The sequence below is a fragment of the Mirounga leonina genome, unplaced genomic scaffold (genome assembly GCF_011800145.1).
Source record: "Mirounga leonina isolate KUSES-001 unplaced genomic scaffold, KU_Mleo_1.0 Mir_91, whole genome shotgun sequence".
NCBI classification, from domain to species: Eukaryota; Metazoa; Chordata; class Mammalia; order Carnivora; family Phocidae; genus Mirounga; species Mirounga leonina.
This window is the reverse complement of record NW_023270839.1, coordinates 26,130,123-26,149,357: the sequence shown is the minus strand read 5'-3', so window position 1 is coordinate 26,149,357 and position 19,235 is coordinate 26,130,123. Positions and strand designations below refer to the sequence as shown.

The 19,235-nt window shown below is 43.5% G+C and overlaps 1 protein-coding gene across 2 annotated transcripts in view; it reads right to left on the bottom strand.

Moving 5' to 3' along the window:
• SLC27A2 (solute carrier family 27 member 2) overlaps positions 1–14,915 on the bottom strand; it is a 41,483-nt gene extending 26,568 nt beyond the window's left edge. For both annotated transcript variants that reach the window (XM_034993912.1, XM_034993913.1), the window contains exons 1-2: positions 14,326–14,915; positions 2,456–2,665 (exon numbers count right to left, since the gene is read on the bottom strand). In XM_034993912.1, coding sequence (XP_034849803.1) covers positions 2,456–2,665; positions 14,326–14,803 — 688 coding nt within the window. In that variant the 5' untranslated portion in view covers positions 14,804–14,915. The remainder of the gene's footprint in view (positions 1–2,455; positions 2,666–14,325) is intronic.
• Between the last annotated feature and the right edge of the window lie 4,320 nt (positions 14,916–19,235).

The following is a 19,235-nucleotide window of genomic DNA, read 5'->3' as shown; positions in this document are numbered from 1 at the left end:
GTCCATATTTAACAAAGAAATTTCCCTTATTTATTCATTCATTTATTCTCTCTCTTGCTCTCTCTCTCTCAGTTGCATCAAGTCCTCTGTATTTGTGTGTTATAATTTCTTTAACTATTTTGCTATTTCAACCTGGTCCACATGGTATTTTACACTATAGATGATGCTGTATTTGTAGGATAAATTTGCTGAAGTGAGATTGTAGGGTCAAAAGATACATATCTTTGTAATTTTGATAGGTACCGCCACATTGCCAGTTATAAGGGCTGTTCCATTCCACTCTCCCACCAGCAATATCTGAGTGAACCTGTTCCTCATAGCCTTGCCTAGGTATGCTCTCAACTGTTGGACAGAGGGAGAGGGAGAATCTCAAGCAGGCTCTTCGCTGAGTGTGGAGTCCAGGGTGGGGCTCGATCTCAGTCAGGATCCTGAGATTGACCTGAACTGAAACCAAGAGTCAGATGCTTAACTGACTGAGCCACCCAGGCACCCCAAGTTCTTTTAATTAACCTTTACAAGAGTAACTTAGCAAATATTTTATTCAGAGATAAGGAGAGAAGCAAAATAAACATCCACCCAATTATCTTCCAATTAAATATAAATTCTGAACTGTGGGATTAAATTAAGGAGTGTTCAGTCTCTTTTTTCCCCTAAAGTGGGTTTTATATTTGACTGTCAAAACCTACATTGTGAAGTTCTTTTTTTTTTTTAAGATTTTATTTATTCGAGAGAGAGAGACAGAGAACTCAAGCAGGGGGAGAGGCAGAGGGAGAAGGAGAAAGCCGACTCCCCACTGAGCTGCGAGCGAGACATGGGGCTCCATCCCTGGACCTGACCTGAGCTGAAGGCAGACGCTTAACCATCTGAGCCATCCAGACGCCCCTTCATGGTGAAGTTCTATACTCATGTAGCATTAAGACTAGGACTCCCTGTAACTAACCAAGGGCTGATTTTTTCTCAATTTCCCAAAGTTTACAACTTAATTTTACCATTCTATTATGAAATGAGGATAAAGGTCCCATATATTAAGGTAGTGTCTGTATGTAGGGGAAGCATTTGGTTAACTATGTCATTCCACCATTTTGTTGGCATGGCAATATATAACTTCTGACAGATAGAAAGGGGATAGACATATTATTTAACATGTCATTCCCAGTCTCCCATCCTCATTTACTTAAAGAAAATACTCAATGAAAGTAATTGTATGAAAGGAAGTCAACATTGAGATTAAACTCAGGTCCAGGAACTGGGAGAGCAGATGGGTGCTGAGGATCTGTCGAGGTAAAGGAAGGAGTGTCTATAGGCTGGTGTTGAGATAAAAGGCTCAAAGGAACCTTTAGCCTTATCTATAATGTTTGATTGTTTTACAAGGGAATGCATGCATGCATTACCTGCTTAAATTAAATTAAAATTTTAATCAAAAGAGAAAAGATTCACATGTTCAATTTTCCAATACTAATAATAATGATCAGCATGCTGGTGCTGGCTTCCTGCCCTACTTTTAAATATATCCCTAAGGCCTCATATTATTACATTTTGATAATGTTTTCCCTGGCCTAGAGTAGGCAGACACCACATATCTGTTAAGTGGAAGAATTGGGCAATATTGTGGCAGAGAGGTCAGATGTATGAGCTGTGGAGTCAGCCTACCAAGGTGAATCCTGACAAGTTACCTTGAGAAGTTCTTAACCTCTCTAAGCATCAGTTTCTAGATCTGTAAAATGGGAATAAGAATGGTACCCATCTTATGGATGGTGGGAGAATTGTATGAACACAAGACCATAAAGCTTATAGGAGCGTGCCTAGTAATTTTATCTTTAATATTGCCTGTCCCATATAGCTGTTCCAATAACACTATTAATTGGCAGTGTTTTTTCTTAGTGGCTCATAAAATTATGCTGCAGCTTACAGTTGAAGGTATCCTAGATTTGGTGAAATACAGTATTTCAGGCCCTGGGCTAGAGCCATCCTATACCCACAGCACCAAACAGCTCCAAGTCAGCGTTGCTTGGGAAGATAGCAGTCAAAACATTAATGTAAATATAACTCCGTTATTGTCCTATCATCTTCTTTGGTGTCTCACTTTTAATTGGTTATACATTATGTATGGACTTGGGATATAAGATAATCAAAATCCAAGAATCATTTAAAAAATTCCAAAAACCTATTCAGTGCCAAATTTCATCCATTATCATAACTATTTTTGTATTTCTTGGTTAACTTCTTTCTCTGTTCTATATACCAACTAGGGGGAAATATGCGTAGCTTGGAGAAACCCAAATGGGATCATGTTCTATGAAATAAGACCAGTTCCCACAGGCAAAGAGCTAAATCCTCTAAAGTATTAGTTATCTGATAAGTTTTGCCAAAGGAAAAGAACATTTGAAAACCTAACCTAACATTTAACTACTTCAGGGTAAGTCCATTTCTTTGAGAATCCTTTCTTTATTTTTACCTGTGGTTCCAGAAGTATAAATGTATAAGGCAGGAGTGGAAAAAGTGACTTCAGACCTCCATGACTCTGGAATAGCTTCTGTTGACACTTCATCTACTTTGTCTAGTAAAGAGTCGACCCCATCCGTGTTAGAAGTTCTGCTCACATAATAGATGGACACATTATCTTTTTTCAGGCTTGGCAGCACCTCTTCAATAGCATCTTGTAGTTCTTAATAAGGAAAGAAAATCCAAATGAATTAAATTAGTCCAGTAAAGTTCTATTAGTACAGTAGACTTTATATTAATTTTGTTTTCAGTATAAATTTTGCTGAAATGCGTAGACATGCTTACAGTTACACAATTTTAAACATGGAATTTTCTAGATTTGAAAATATCACAAGATTCCAAGATTTGAGGGAAGGCTGGGTGTTAATGGTTTCCTAGCAACAAAAGGTTGGTTGAAATCTGTACAAACAAATGGACACGTGGATAAAAACCAAGATATGTAAGTGCGTTACTTATATGCAGGTCTGGTATACATCTCAAAATACTCCAGAAATGAATTTGGTTATTCCCAATATATGTGTCCCAGTGATGAAAAATAAAAAAAGAAAATTTTAAGGTAGGAGCCAAGAAACAAAAGCAAGGTAGCCATGCTAACTAACAATGATGATAGAAGGCAACTTTATATATACACGTACGTATATGTATTTTAACACAACAGGAACAAATAGTTCCCCTAGGACAGTTCAGCTCATCTGAGAAGGAAACTCCAAATTTTTTTTTTTAAAAGATTTTATTTATTTATTTGAGACAGAGAGAATGAGAGACAGAGGCATGAGAGGGTGGAGGGTCAGAGGGAGAAGCAGACTCCCTGCCGAGCAGGGAGCCCGATGCGGGACTCGATCCCGGGACTCCAGGATCATGACCTGAGCCGAAGGCAGTCGCTCAACCAACTGAGCCACCCAGGTGCCCCTCTTTTTTTTTTTTTTTAAGATTTTATTTATTTATTTGAGAGAGTGAGAGAGAGCACATGAGAGGGGGGAGGGTCAGAGGGAGAAGCAGACTCCCTGCCGAGCAGGAAGCCCGATGCGGGACTCGATCCTGGGACTCCAGGATCATGACCTGAGCTGAAGGCAGTCGCTTAACCGACTGAGCCACCCAGGCACCCCGGAAGCTCCAAATTTTGTAAGCACATTTTCTGCTCTGAGAAAAAACAGGACTGATTAGCATGTTTTTCCAACTGTAGGTCACAATACAGTAGTGGGTTGTTAAAATCATTTGAAGTGACCAACATTTTAAAAAATTAAAGTAGAATGAAATATAAGTTTTCAGAGTATATCACACATAGTAAGAGGTAAGTATTATTTTTTTTAAAAGTTTTGTGTCAGTTATGTGGGTGTGTGGGTACTGAGTCACGAATATATTTTTGTACTGTAGACCAACATCAAAAAATTAAAAAAATTTATTTATTTATTTATTTGCCAGAGAGAGAGAGAGAGAGAGAGAAAGAGAGCATAAGCAGGGGGAGCTGCAGAAGCAGGCTCCCTGCTGAGCACGGAACCTGATGCAGGACTCGATCCCAGGACCCTGGGATCATGACCTGAGCCGAAGGCAGGAGCTTAACCGACTGAGCCACTCAGGCATCTCCAAAGTCAAAAAATTTAAAAGGCACTGATTTAATATGCAAACCACATTTCATGTTTGCTGCTTGATTTCTGTGCCCTTCAATCACAGGATGAGATGGCCTTTAAGCTTACTTGTCTTAAACTTGTGATAACTGAACTGAATATACTTATTCTTAATAGGAAAGTGATCCAATACCCCAGGGAATTACCTTGGGGAGGCTATCCCTAATTCATCTTATAGGCTTTGTTTTTCAGATTTTGTGTATGATGTCTCCACCAAAACAGAAATATCATCTGGACAGATGCATTTAAAAAAATTTTTAAAACATTTTAACCAGAGGACTCATGCACCTGAGAAAAAGAAATCAAATAATACAAAAGAGTTTATAATGAAAATCAACAGTTCTGCTCCCCTTCCCTCTTCACAACTAAACCTGCTGCCTGGAGGCGATCACTTTCAAGTTTTTGAAATCTGTTTCTTCTAACAGTCGCCTCTCTATCACCAAATAATGTGCTTTTCCTGCTACCTCCTGACCTATCAATTTTGATCCCCACCCTTGTTCTTTCCCTATCTACTCCCAAAAGTCACTATCCCCACTTTATGTTGTCTAGGTTCATAGTATTTACATCTTTTCTGAGACTGTAATTCCATCCTCCCAGCTTTGTTTACGGGTTGGCTCTAGAAGTGAGCACCAATAATCAGGATCAACAAGATTAAGACTATGTAAATATTATTCACTGCAGAGCAGAGTAACACACTATAATCATATTTCCATTCGTGAAGAGTTTTCTTTTCTTTTCTTTTTTTTTTTTAAAGATTCTATTTATTTATTTGACAGAGAGAGTGAAAGAGCACACGCAGGGGGAGAAGTAGGAGGAGGGAGAAGCAGGCTTCCCGCCCAGCAGGGAGCCCGATGAGGGGCTCAATCCCAGGACCCTGGGATCATGACCTGAGCCGAAGGCAGACGCTTAACCATCTGAGCCACCCAGGTGCCTCGACTCATGAAGAGTTTTCTCCTTGAGTTTCTTTTGGCTATCAACCTTTAAGATTCTATTTGCTTCAATTGTTTTCCACCTTCACCAGATCAGATTGCTCTCTAGTCCGTGAGCACTTCAAAATATTCACCAAAAAATACTCCTGTTATAAAAACTGGAATGGTAACACCCCATCCCTTGCCACTGCCTTGCTTCAGGTCCTCATTATTTCCTACCTTGATCTTCCCAGTAGCCTCCAGACCAATCTCCTTGCCTCTAACGTCTCCCTGCTTCCAACTTAGCAGCTATACTATGGTTTCTTGTTACTGCCCTGCTTAAAATCTTTCAATGGCTGCTAATCCCTTGTGGTAGTCTACTCTCCTTATGCAGCATGTGAGGTCCTGAGCTCATTCACACTTTAACCCCTGGGGACTTTTCTGATGTCATCTCCTAGTACCATCTCTTATCCCCTTTCCTCTAACCACACTGATCTATGTGAACTGAATGTACCCATACTCTCACATCTCATGACCTTTGTCCAGATGGTTTCATCTGCTTTGAGTGCCGTCCTTCACCCTGGTCACCTGGAAAACTCCAGCTTATCTTTCAAGACTCAGCCTTGGCGACATTTCTCTCTGTTTCCTTCCTTCCCCCTGCAAAGTGGGGTGCTCCCACAGGGGCCTGCATATACTTCTGTCAGAGTATTAGTACACAGTGCAACTTGCTTGTTCTTTTTCTCCTTTATTAGTGAAAACGTTGAGATGAAGGCTCAAGAATTAAGAAATCACCTCCCTCTCTCCCTCCCCTGAAGCTACACACTTAAATACTGTGGTGTAAGTTACCTTGATTAGTCTTTCCTCTCAGCCTCCCTCTTTCCCAACACTTATCCAACATCTATTTAAACAGTGCTCCCTATGGGCCAGGCATGGTTCTAAGCAGTGGATATAACGGTGACCAAAAGAGATACTGTCCCTGTTTCTATAGAGCCTAATGGGGGAGGAAACGAAGATATCATCCATTAAAGTAAGGTATCCTAGGTGTCACAACAGGGGATATGGTATTTTGGGAGGGGCACAGATACAACCTAGAGGCAGTATCATCTGAGTGGAGACCTGAAAGATGAACAGGAGTTGGCAAGTTGAAGACCAACTGAGATTGACTGAACCTGTTTCTAGCAGAGGGAACAGCTTATGCAAAGGCCCAGAGGCAAACAGCATGGTGTCAAAGTAACTAAAAGAGGCTAAAGTTGACTGGGGGAAAGAAGGTTGGGAGAAGAAGCTAGAATGTAGGTAGGGACCAAGTCCCTGGTGTAAGTCAGGGCAAATGGATTGCAGGCAAGGCCATGATACATTTTTCAGCATGAAATTTACATTCCATTTTTTTTAAAAAAAGGTAAAAGAAAATGTAATTAAGCAGGTGTCATGCTGGATCGTAGTTCAAGCAATTTGGCATTATGTGTCTTCTACTGCATTCATGTTCCTACCTAGCTCTCCGTAGGCATTTTGTTTGTGATACCTTTGTAGAAGTCATCTCATCTGAAGGGGAGGCCATTGGCCCTGCCCAACACAATTTCCTTACATGTCCTCTGGGCTGCTGGTGTAGAATTTGCATTTGGGCATTGACTTGAGGTTCCAGGGACTCACCAACCATATCAGGACACACCTCATATGTCTGATGGTAGCAGGCTTTCTTCCTTTAAACTAGAGATGCTGATATAAAAACTGAAATTTGAAAGGAAATTCTGGATTTCTATTAACCATCTATTTGATATTTAGTGTCTTTCCTTAAGCCCTTTATAAATACAACTGGACCTACATGTTTTCTCCTTCACAAATTTTGTCTAGTGTGTGTGTGTTAATTCTTACTGTAAAGTCTGCTTACTTAAAAGTGGCAATCAACCAGGACACGTAAGCTCTATTCGGCAGAGGTTGAGCTCCTGGGAGCTCTGTGTTCTGAGATTTACATGCAGGAGTGCACTTGGTAATGACATCTGTCAGGTTGCAAGAGAAGCAGACTAGATAGAGGGCAAGGTTGAACAGTGATGTAGCCACACAGTGACATCACTCAACTGATTCTCTGATCCTATGGGGACTCTGGGCCTGGGATGGCCCTTCAGGATTGTCCCAAACTAAGGGAAGTGGGCTGAACCTTCACCCCTGCCCATGAACCAGTCATTGGATGCAGGCTGGGGGTGGTAGCGCTTGACCTTGGGCACAGTGGCTCTCTGTAAGCAAGGGTGAGTCCTGGAGAGGGTCTTGGCTAAGAGTTTCAACTGCCAATGCTCCCAGCAGCTGAGGAATGAGCATCTCAGTCCTGAAGGGGGCATGTGGATAGTCCATCACAGCATTCACTACACCTTGCATCCTTACTGATAATAAAGCCTTAATGTTTCCATTTGTATAGAACAATTTGTATAGTAGCTTTACATATATCACATCACATAATTTTCACAAGAACCCTATGATACAGATACAGTCATCCTGTTTCTACAAATGAAGACAGAGGCTCAGTGAGCCTATGTTTGGAAGGATACATACAAAATAAACAGAAATATATTGGGTTTATGGGATTCCTGCTGCATCCTTATACTAGCCATTCAGGTTCAATTATTGAAAGAGTGCCTTACTTTTTAGAAGATGCTGTCTCCTTGACCTGCTCAGTTCTTGTTAAATGAAGCATGTGGATCTACCTTTGGAGGGTAATATTGACAATCTCTTGTTCATCTTCTTTGAAAAGCATAACCTTGAGCTTTATTTAAGCTTGGGTATGAAAAACAGTATTCACAGAAAGTGGCCTGAATGGTGTAGAGTAGATCTGTTGGTTCCTCATTAGTTTACGTTTAAGTTGAGGACTGAAATAGAACCTCAGAGAAACCAGTTCATACTTGAGTGAGGGAATATTGAGATTACATTTTCCTTCCCTTAAAATCTGTCTTGTAAAAAAAAAAAAAAGAAAAAAGAAATCAACGTAGCATATGAAGTTTCTCTCTCTCTTTTTCTTCCTCCCCTCCCCTCCCCTCCCCTCCCCTCTCCTCTCCTGTCCTCTCCTGTCCTCTCCTCTCCTTTCCTTTCCTTTCTTGAATAAGAGAAGAAGAGAAATTTATGAACACATGGGTCCATTCCTAGAAAGCAGGGAGACAGTGCAGGTGGTGAGCTGAACCAATCTCCATCACCAAGGTGGCAAGATGCTTCTGGCTAACCCTGCAGCTTTCTGATAGGAAAGGCATTCAATCTAGCAGCTTGTTCTGCTACTGGATTGTCTCACTGAATGGGTATCTGACTGAGTTAAATAAAACACCCCAGAAATATTTATCAATAAAGCTGGATCTGAAAAGGAGGCAGTGAAAGGAAATGTGTTTTGATCAAAATCTCAGGATGATTGTGAAATGCTTGGTAGGTGGACAAGTCAGGATTGAAGGCTTTTCTTCACTCAACTCGAAAGGCAACTAAAAAAAAAACTGGTTCTTAACAGTCTTTGGAGACAGTCTGAAAGCAGTTTTTCAAATGCCATTTGTAACTGTGATTTTGCATTTTTAACATTGGCAGTTTGGAAGTATAGCATTTAATAACCTACTGTCTGGTCTGTACATCAACATGATATGTGTTAGGACACCCTGCAGATAGAGGCATGCATTCACGCCTCTCCCTTCCCACACAGAACAAATCACCCTGAGGTCAGAAAGATGTTTAATCAAGGTTAAGTCCCACCTGGAATAAGTAAATCTTTAACAGGGAAATACATACTCATCTTACCTTTATGCACTTATATAGCTTCTTAATACTATTTTTCATTTCTCTTAAAGTTCTTACTTATGGGAACCCTTGCTTTCTAAATAGCCCTGGAATCAAGGTTAATTCTTTGTCATGAGGCTACCAGGTCATATCAGGACTTACATAATTGTTCTTTTTTTTTAAATTTTATTTATTTATTTGAGAGAGAGAGAATGAGAGACAGAGAGCATGAGAGGGAGGAGGGTCAGAGGGAGAAGCAGACTCCCTGCCGAGCGGGGAGCCTGATGTGGGACTCGATCCAGGGACTCCAGGATCATGACCTGAGCCGAAGGCAGTTGCTTAACCAACTGAGCCACCCAGGCGCCCCTTACATAATTGTTATCATTTGATATCCATAAGCAACCTGTTACCTATCTACCAGCTATCTACTTCCCTATTTTCGGTCAGAGGCTGTGGGAAGGTCCTTTTCAAATACTGGCCACTTACGCTCAACGTGCAGAATAATCTGAACCCTATCCTTCTTCAGTTTCAATAACATTAACACCTGATTTAAAGCGGTGTTTGTTTTCACCTCTTCCCTCCCTCCTTGTTTCTAAAGAAAAAGAACTGTAAGTGTTCCCAAATATACTAGCAAAGTGCTAGTTTATTTTGAATGGAGATGTACAACCCCCCTTGCAACCTTTAGTTATGAGCAGGCTAAGAAGAAAAATTTTAGAGAGCCTCTTTAAGCTAGCTCTCTGTTCAGACCTTGGGCTTCTTGGGATCCCAGACCCTAAGTACATTACTCATTTGATGCCTAGGCTTTTGTCCTCCACCAGCCTATGTAGAGACCCTAGTGACGACGGTCTCAGCCCATCCTATACTCATGACCAGCTTCCTCTCTGGCAATGAGACCCCAGGAGAACACCTCTCTCCTACAGCCTACTGCCAGAGGTAAACTGGGACGTAAACAAGTCTGGTAGGATGAGGCTGGGCTTGGGGGAGATTGGATCTAAATGGATTTTCTCAAATAGTCAAATATATTTAACTTTTTTCCATCATTTTTCATGCCCTCATGCCTCACCCAATGGTTCTCATGCTTCAGAGATGAAAACCTGTCACAACCAACCAGAATAATGGAACTCATTAATTTGACAAACATTTGTTGAGTGACTACTATGTGCTAGATATTACTAGCACTTCTTCAAAGATATATGAGAGAATTCCAGCCTTTGAGACAAAGTGCACTGAGACAACTGATCTAAGTTATTCCTTGCACAGCCCAGAGAGAGGAGAGGAGTGAAGATAAGAGTATCTCTATGTCTTGACCCTTGACTAAAGTTGGCACTGGAAATTCATCTCCCTCCATGGAAGTGAGGCCACTGCTGTTGGCCATTCTTTGAATTCTCTGAGTCCTTATTTTCTCTACAGTAGAGTACCTTCAGTAAATAGCTTTTAAAAATTACCATTATTTAAGTCCAGCCTGCTGTTGCCCTCACATAGTAAAACTCTAATGAAGCATCTGTGTTATGAACCTGATGAAAACCGCCCCTGGGCTCCTCTTGCCTGGAATGCTCTCTCCCCAACTACACTTGCCAAGCTCAGTGGTTAATGCCCCCAGAAGCATTCACCCTCTGCTCACCACCCCCCACCCCAGCACTTTGTACCTCTCTCAGCAGACTTATCATACTTTTTATATCCTCCTGGATGTCACAGTCATTTGTGTATGTGGCTTAGTTCTTTTACCGGGCTGTTAGATCCTTGAACTAATTCATCTTCTTTTCTCCCTGTCCTATCATGGCAACTAGCTTGTACCTTGTGAGGACTCTCTAAATGTTTCTTGATGTCAAATTAAGTTGTTGGTCCATCTGTTATTCTCAACCTGACCTCAAGTTTGTATGACAAGAGTTCTCCTTGGTCCTGACACTAGTTTTATAATGAAATGCTCCATTATTGCAATGATGCAATACTTTTGAAAGTTATTGAAAGCATTTCCTTCATCCCATTGTTCAAAGGAGGTCCAATTTTATTTTTTGCAACCTTGCAAAACCAGGTCAAAAATAATCTGGAATATTTTATAATTTCTCTGGATCTCAGTCTTGCAATAGAGAGTATCTTTAACTGTTATTAAAGCCTGTGAAAGAGTAGTACCTATGGGAGCCTTGCATGGTTATGCTGACCCATACAGTGTATACCTGGCCAGTGAGCTGATGAAGGAGACCTAGGATAGCCTTCCAGTAGAAGAGCTAGTTTAGCAATGATCTGAATGCGAGCATAAATGGCAACAAAGCAAATTTACTATTTTGGGGGTCCTCCTGCATGTTTTCTTATCTTACCCATATTCTATGTTTGGGAAGTTACTTGAAAAACTACCAACCCAAAGAGCTGGTTGACGAAATTCAATGACGAAATTGATACGGGATCAAATAGTTGAAGGCAATTTTTTCATGTAATTATTTACATCATACCCTTCTATGGAGAAGGACCCTGAAATGTACCATAGAGAGAACATCATGTTCTCTGAGTGATGGGTGCTTCTGTAGAGTAAATTCTGAAGCAATAATTGGGTACTGAAATTCCTGACAGGGTGGAGCCCTGTTAAGCTTTATGAAGATTCACCAAAATTCATGGCAACTGGATCAATCTTCATGATAAATGCCACTGTGCTGGTCTTTTGCATAGACTCCAGAATCTGACAGCTAGTTGGAATTCAAGAGCTCTTACTAGTCCACAAGCCGTAAGGCTGAAGTTCAAAGTACAGAATCAAACCCTGTTGAATTGTAGCCACTCTAATATTTCTAAAGACGTCTCACTTTTTTTTTTTGTTAAGATTTATTTATTTATTTATTTATTTGACAGAGAGAGACAGAGCAAGAGAGCGCGCACAAGCAGGGGGAGTGGGAGAGGGAGAAGCAGGCTTCCCGCCGAGCAGGGAGCCCGATGCGGGGCTTGATCCCAGGACCCTGGGATCATGACCTGAGCTGAAGGCAGACACTTAACCACTGAGCCACCCAGGCGCCCCTAAGACGTCACACTTTTATGTACTATGTTCAGGTGGTGTAGTAGAATAAGTGCCTTGGAAGTGAAACAAAACCAAACATGTGGGTTTTGTCCCCAGCTCTCTATTGCTAACCAGCTATATGACTCTGGGCAATTGATATTCAGGGCCTTTGTTCAACGATATAAAACAAGCAGAAATTAGACTGTTTCTCAAAGCCTTGTCCTCAGACCAATTCATCTGGGCGTGGGATGGGACTTGCTATAAAAATTCACATTACTGCGTCCCGCCACAGTCCTACTGATTCAGTGCTTTTGGGGAATGGGGTCAGGAATCTGTTTTTTAAAATAAGCTTCCCAGGTGATTCTTGTGCACATTAAAGTTTCTTTTCTACGCTTTTTTTTTTTTGAAGGATAACACACTCATTAAAGTTGGAGGATTATAGGATTAGAATTTCTCTCAGATTCCTTCCAACTTTAAAGAATTCTAGGGGTGCCTGGGTGGCTCAGTTGGTTGGGCGTCTGATTCTTGGTTTTGACTCAGGTCCTGATCTCAGGGTCGTGAGATCAAGCCCCACGTTGGGCTCTGTGTTCAGCGGGGAGTCTGCTTGAAGATTCTCTCCCTGTGCCCCTCCTCCCACTTCCTCCCTCTCCCTCTCTCAAATAAATAAATAAATCTTAAAGAAAATAATTCTTTTTAGAAGCAGTCCATTCAACACATTTACAAATGGGTACCTCTACTAAGCAGCCAGCTTTGGACTCCCTGTTATCTCCTTTGCAGTTCAGAGTGTAATTCTGCATGGCATACAATGGTTTCTTAGTGATTTGGAAAAGTGGAATGTTTTCCAAATGTGTGGCCTTTCTCAAAGGTCAGTTTACTGCCAGAGTGCTGTTAGGTGCACTGGAAAGTCTGGTTCAAATTGGATGTGAGTGCCCAAACTTCACATACTCTCCACATACACTGACCTAAATGTAATGCTTAATGGCAGGGGACTGTTGCCTGAGTGGGGAAGGAGATATCTGGCTGTGTTTCTGACTTGATTACAGAACCAATCTCTGCAGTTCCTGACCTCCCTCACAGGGAGCCTGAGGTGCTATGCAAGTAAACAGTATTTAAGTACCCCCCTAGAGGGGTAAAAAGATCACTGTGATGATAACTTTCTTTGGAACCAAAAGGTAAACTAATAGGTTTAAGAGTCTTCCAGTTACTAAGAGGTTAAGTTGTCTCTTTTCTCAGGCAACTAGAAATTGTTGGGAATTTTCTTGAAGGGACCATCCCCTTTACACAACTTGGCTGTCTTTAAGTTGAACCCCTGTTTTTAAACATTTATACAAAGTCTTCATTTTTTGTATTATTTTATGCCACATGAAACAGGTGGGTAACTTTCTTGGTTTCCCGCAAGCTAACAGACATCTTTCTGCAACACTAGGCAAGATGCTTAGCTTGCATCAGTTTCCTTAGTTGTGAAATGTAGGGGAAGAGCAGAGGATGCTTAATCCATTCGAGCTCTAGCACTACATCCATGTAGAAGAAGGTAGCATGATATGGGGGAATTCATGGGCTTTGAAGTTGGATGGACCTGGGCTAGAATTTTAAGCTTAGTTTTCTCAATTGTCTAACAGGGGATAATGACATGCTATCTCTCAGGGTAATAAAAGCACTCAGCATAGGGGTTGGCACAGAAAGGCATTCAGAAAGGTGAGGCCTCCTGGCTCCCTATTTCTTCGTCTTTCAGCTCACATCTGGTTGGGCCTCCCTTTACTGACAGAGTGAGAAGCAACTCCTAGTCCTTATTCCCGCTCTAGGAAGGAAAACCAACAGTCCTGTGGGAAACAGGTTCTTGGTTTCTTCCTGGCCCTGTCACCCCTGGAGCATGAAGTTACCATTTCAGGTTTGTTGAAGCGTGGCAAGAGGTAACTCCAGAACCAAAGGTCACTTGGGCTACAGATGTAATGGGGGCTGACAAGGGCACAGCAGCAGATCCCTAAAATCTTCTTCTTGGGGAGCAGGTGGAGTAACCTTCTCTCTGCAGTGAGAATCTAGAAAGGCTAACAGCATTTGAGAGCTGGAAGCAACCACGAAGACCCTCTATTAGAGGAGGAAACCAAGGGACAGGGAGGGAAAGTGACTTTCTCATGCTCACATCGCCAATCAAACAGCAGAGATAAGAACATTCTGGATCCTCTAGAGTTCACACTGAAAGGCTCTCTGCATCTTAACGCAAATATTGTCAGTATAGGTTCAGAGCTTGGACTCTGGAGGTAGATAGCTCTGGTGAACCCCTCTCCTCCCAGCTCTGTGACCTGGGGCATAAGGCGTCACCCCTCTGGTCTCAGTGGTCTCATCTACAAAGCCGGGTAGTAAACCCTACCTGTTGTTAGGATTAAAGGCAACACTTCGTGCCTAACGCAGTGCCTGGCTCGGCTTCCACAACAGGTTGTCCTAACGATCACTGGCGTTCCTCTACCCTTCCAGTTCGGATCTGGACTTCCCTTTGCAACCCTCTAGGGCATGCAGGGGCGAGTGTGTCACGGTGCCGAGGAGCCCGCAGCCAGGGCGGGCGCTCCGCGGGGCTCACCTGACGAGGCCAGAAGCACCTTCGCGCCGCAGCACTGGAAGCAGTGCAACAGGGACTTCGCGCGGATGTTGTAGTTGAGGCACGCCATGGCACAGCCCAGTTTGACCAGCCCCAGCCACAGCCACACGTAGGCTGGCTCGTTGCCCATGAAGATCGCCACGCAGTCTCCCTGGCGCAGGCCGAGGTGGGCCCGCAGCGCCCGCGCCACCTGGTTGCTGCGCCGGTCCACCTGCGAGTAGGTGAGCGTCTCGTCGCGGAAAAGCAGGAAGGGCTTGTGCGGGCTCTTGCGCGCTTTCTGCAGAAAGAGGTGCAGGATGGTGCGCACCGGCCGCCTCTGCCGGTAGCTGCGCACCTGCCGGGCCACGCGGGCCAGCCGCAGGAAGTAACGCATGTCCTGGAACAAGTAGGGGCAGCAGAGGTTCACCAGCAGCGGCAGGAGCAGCAGCCCCGCCAGGGCCGTGTAGATGGCGGGCAGCATGACGGTGGCGGGGCCCCCTGTCCCCGCGAGGACAGTGGGTGCGCTCCAGGCGTGCAGCGCGGCGGCCGGGAGGGCTCCGGACGGACGGCAGACGGGCTGCGCGGGGGCGCGGGGCGAGGCTGGGGCGACCGCGGGGCGCCTGGGCTGCGGGCACCAAAGCTGGCTCCCGGGGAGGTGGAGCGGTGTGTGGACTGCGCGGGTGCGGGGCGGGAGAGGACGGGGAGCCCGCCCCCTTGTGGGTGTGCAGCTACCTGGGCCGGCAAGGCTGCACGGCGGCTCGCCCGGGTTTCGACCGCCGCTTGGCGCGAAGCAGGGATCTGTCTTGTGACCGATGTACTTTATACCTCCGAGCCACAGTTTCCCTGTCAAAATGCTGATGACAAGACGCACTTAGCGGACGTGGAGAAGTTTAGAAGAGAGAGTGTAGGCATAGGGTTGTTATTTCTGGCTACCACCAGCGGAGTGCCTTACAGAAGTGATTTAATGTTAGTATCAGTAAAGCGCTTTATAAATGTGAGAGTCCGGTTATTAATTAGTAATGGGTACCAGGTGCCACTGCCACATCGATTCCCGCCTGTCCCTTCCTGGTCCCAGAGGCTTTCCACCTCGTCTCTGGTTTTCAGATTGGCACCCCGCCCCCCCGCCCCGCCCAAGTGCCGGGCGGTCTCCTGGGGCGAGGATTTCAAGGTTGAACAGAAGCACCAGCCGTTGTCACCTCTGTCTCCTCCCAGTCCCTGGGCTGTGGGTAAGGACAGGACACTGGTCGGAGTCGGGCCTCGGCCGGCGCAGCCAGTCCAGATGGGGCGTGAGGTAGGGCCACACTCTTGCCTGCTGAAATCAAGCTCCGGCGATCTTAGACTTTCATTTGTTTGTATGCTTGTTTGACTTTTAATATTTTGTCCTAAGGGATTTTTCTCTCTCGTATGTTGAAGATTTTCAACTAGTGTTAGCCTAATTCAACAGACATTTACTAAGGGGTTCTATCAGAGAACATTACAACACAGAGGACATTAAGTAAACATTCGCATCTCTCAAAAGCCAATTTTTTTTTTTTTTTTAGTGTGATCCTCTCTTTTAATTTCCCTTAGTGCTGCTTCTATAAATAAAGTGAATACTTGCGGCTTGCTACTGAAGAGGGTCAGGATCTAAGTAAAGCAGTGTTCTTTCTTCCCCTCCTGTCTTCCTGCATTCATCATCTTATTCTTATGAGATAGCCACACCTAATGAATGCCTACTCCTGCCGGACACTCTGCTAGGGGCTTCCCTGTAATATATTTTTTGGGAGTCTCACAGTCATCTAAAGGGGGCACTTTCATGCTCATTTACAGACAGGAAAGGAACACTTCGGTAAATTAAGAGAGCTAGTATGTGACTCATGAGTTTTGAAACTGGTATCTGTTTGGCCCTGGGGCCCTTCCTTAGCAACCACCGTTCACTGCCCTCTTATTCTCTAGGTTTCTATCCATGTTCTTTTCAGCAATCTTCTTTAATTTTCTTTTTCACAATCTTCCCCCCTCCATTTTTTTTTTTTAGCCCCTTCATTTTATTCCTGGGACCTGCTCAAGCAACCCTTCCTTTGCCTTTTCCTGAATCTTTCACGGCAGATCCCACTACCCTGGAGTGATGGGTTTACATCATTTCTCTGGCATGGGTTGGGGGCCTTGATTATCCCTGAGGAGTTGACTGTAGTGTTAACCAAAGGAGGGATCAGGACAGAAACCATTCTTGTAGGCACCTTTTCTTTCATGTTGAAGCTCAGAGCAGCCCTCCCTTGACATCCCAATGCCACCCCTGTCCCTTCACGGCTAGTCACTTCAGTAGCCTCCTAGACGCCCCCCTTGTCATGCCTTTGAATAGCTACTTTCCAGAGTGCTAGACTGTTGCAAATGCTCCCTTTCTTCCCTCTTGAGGATCACTTTATCCTTGTGCCTCAGCAGTTTTTCAGTTCCAAGTGAAAGAAGACAAGATCCAAACTTGCTTACGTAGAAATAGGAGTTTAAGCAGCTACCGCAGAGTCCAGGGGTAGGACAGGCTTCGGATGAGCCTTCATTGGTGGCTTAAGTGCTAGGACCTGGACCCCGTTTCCCTTCCACCATTTCTTTGCTCCACCTCCTCTGTTCTCATGTAGGCTCCCCCTCATCATCCAAAGATGACTGCCAACCAGTGTTTTAGGGTTATATGCTTCCCACGTCAACTTCAGACAGAAATATAAGAATCTTTTTCTTAGTTCTTATTTAAAGAAAAAAAGAAATCTCTGATTGGGTTATGGGCCCATCCCCAGAGCAGTCTTTGTGGCCTAGGGAACAGAAATGTTGATTGCGTTAAGCCAAACAAGGCTCACCGGTGGAGCTGGGGTAGAGTTAATAGTACATATCTTGGAACTCTTTTTCCCAATGATTCTAGCTTCAAGCCTGGGCTCCACCTTGCACTCTACCACCAGGCTAATGTCTTCCTGGAAATACTGCTATCATCTTATGACTGCCTAGTCATCTTCAGTGGCTCCCCATTTGCTTCCTGTCTTCTCGAATTGTTATATATGAACAGCATGCTTAAATATACCTGGGCTGGAGCTGACCGTATGCTCTGGGTCCTGCCTGGTTCTCTTGGGGGTAGAAGAGATCAGTAACTTAGCACATTGGTTACCCATTCTAGGAACATCTGCTGGGAAACTCTGGTTAATAAATGAAGTTCAGACTTTATTTTCTGACTCTTCTGAATCTGACTTGAACTTTCACTGTACTCAATAACTATTTATTGAGTTTCCACTATAAGCAGAACATCACCAGGCATTAAATATTTTGAAATGGACCAAAACTTAATTCCAACTATTCCTTTTCAAAAACATCTTATTTTAGTAAATCTGGTCTATAACCTCAAAAAAAAAAAAAAAAAAAAAAAAAAAGGCCCTGCACATTCCTCTCTCTATGGCTTTGTTCTGGCTTCTTTCAAACACCCCTGAACTCTCCCCTCTAAATCCTAACTCTCCTTTAAGGTAGCGGTTCATAGATGTCTGGCTTTCTCAGTCCATTTGCATTTCAAAACAAAGTTAAGAACCCCAAATAAAATACCAACTTTTACATTTTTCAAGTAAAAACAGCTCCCTGCCCACCAACTACGGTCTGTTTTTATTATTATTTCATAAAAGAATGACTTCTTTAGCACTAAAAAGGAAAGTATAACTGAACCAGACACTCAGAAATGGCTAATTTTACATTATGTATCTTTTGCCACAGAAATACACAAAACAGGGAAAAACACACACAAAAAGAGGAATTCAGTCCTTTTCAAGAACGGATAACAATAACGCACCAACATATAAAAAAGATAGAGATTAAAATATTTTCGAATATAGAAAAATACTTTTATTTGGTTTATTATATCATATACAAATAGTTTCTATGCAAGCTTATCCATTTGGAAATATAAACTCAACAGTGAAGCATGAAGTAGAACCAGATCTTGGGCTTTGATATAACTTAGGATTGTTTCAGCACTGAGACCAGACCTCAAACCCAGAGCCTCTCCACCCCAGTGTCCTTAGTAAGGCTGTCTACTCCCCACCTCTCCCATGCCCCTACACCCGCTGAGCCTGTCTGCTACCTTCCCTGGGATCTAGATTTTCAAGTCTAGTCCTTTCATGGCCAAGCACTTGAGTGCAGCCTCCTAGACTCCTTGTTTCCTTAAACTTTCTACCCAGAGTGCTAGGTCACCTCAAAGGTCCACTCTCTTCGATCTTATTCTGTGATATTGCTGGAGGAAGTCAGGGGATAGACGTGATTCCTGTGAGTGCACGCTGGCACCTTCTAGCCTTGGTCAGGACTTGTCTGCTGCTTCAGTCCCATTCATCCATCTCTGCTGGTGTCCTGGAGAAGGCCTCTCAGTGACAGTTCCCAACTCCCTTCAAAGTCCCCAAACCCAGCCACAACTGTTCTTTCAAAGTGGGTGGTCACCCCTCCTACTTTATGGAGATGAAGTAGCCCACTGGTTCTCAAACTAAATGGCCATCAAAATTACCCAGAAAGCATGCTAAAATATAGCTTGCTAAATTTTTCTTTTTTTTTTTCCACTTGCTAAATTTTCTGATTCAATAAATCTTGCGTGGGGCCAAAGAATTAATGTTTTGAAGAAGTTCCCAGAAAATACTGATGCTGCTGGTCCAGGGACTACACTTTGAAAACCACATATTTAGCTCAGTTGTTTCCCATGTGCTCAGCAGAGCCCCGGGACTGCTGAAGAGCCACTGAGGAGAATTCCTTGCTGAACCTGGGAAAGGGGTTCTGGAATCCTACACTAGCTCATCCGAGCAGCTCCATATATGTCTCTTTTACAAATTGGACTTCCACGTAGACCTCCCATGAGCAAAGTTTTCCAAAAACATCTTCTTTTAAATCCTCTAGCCCATGAGGATCTATCTCTTGTCCTGAACTTATAA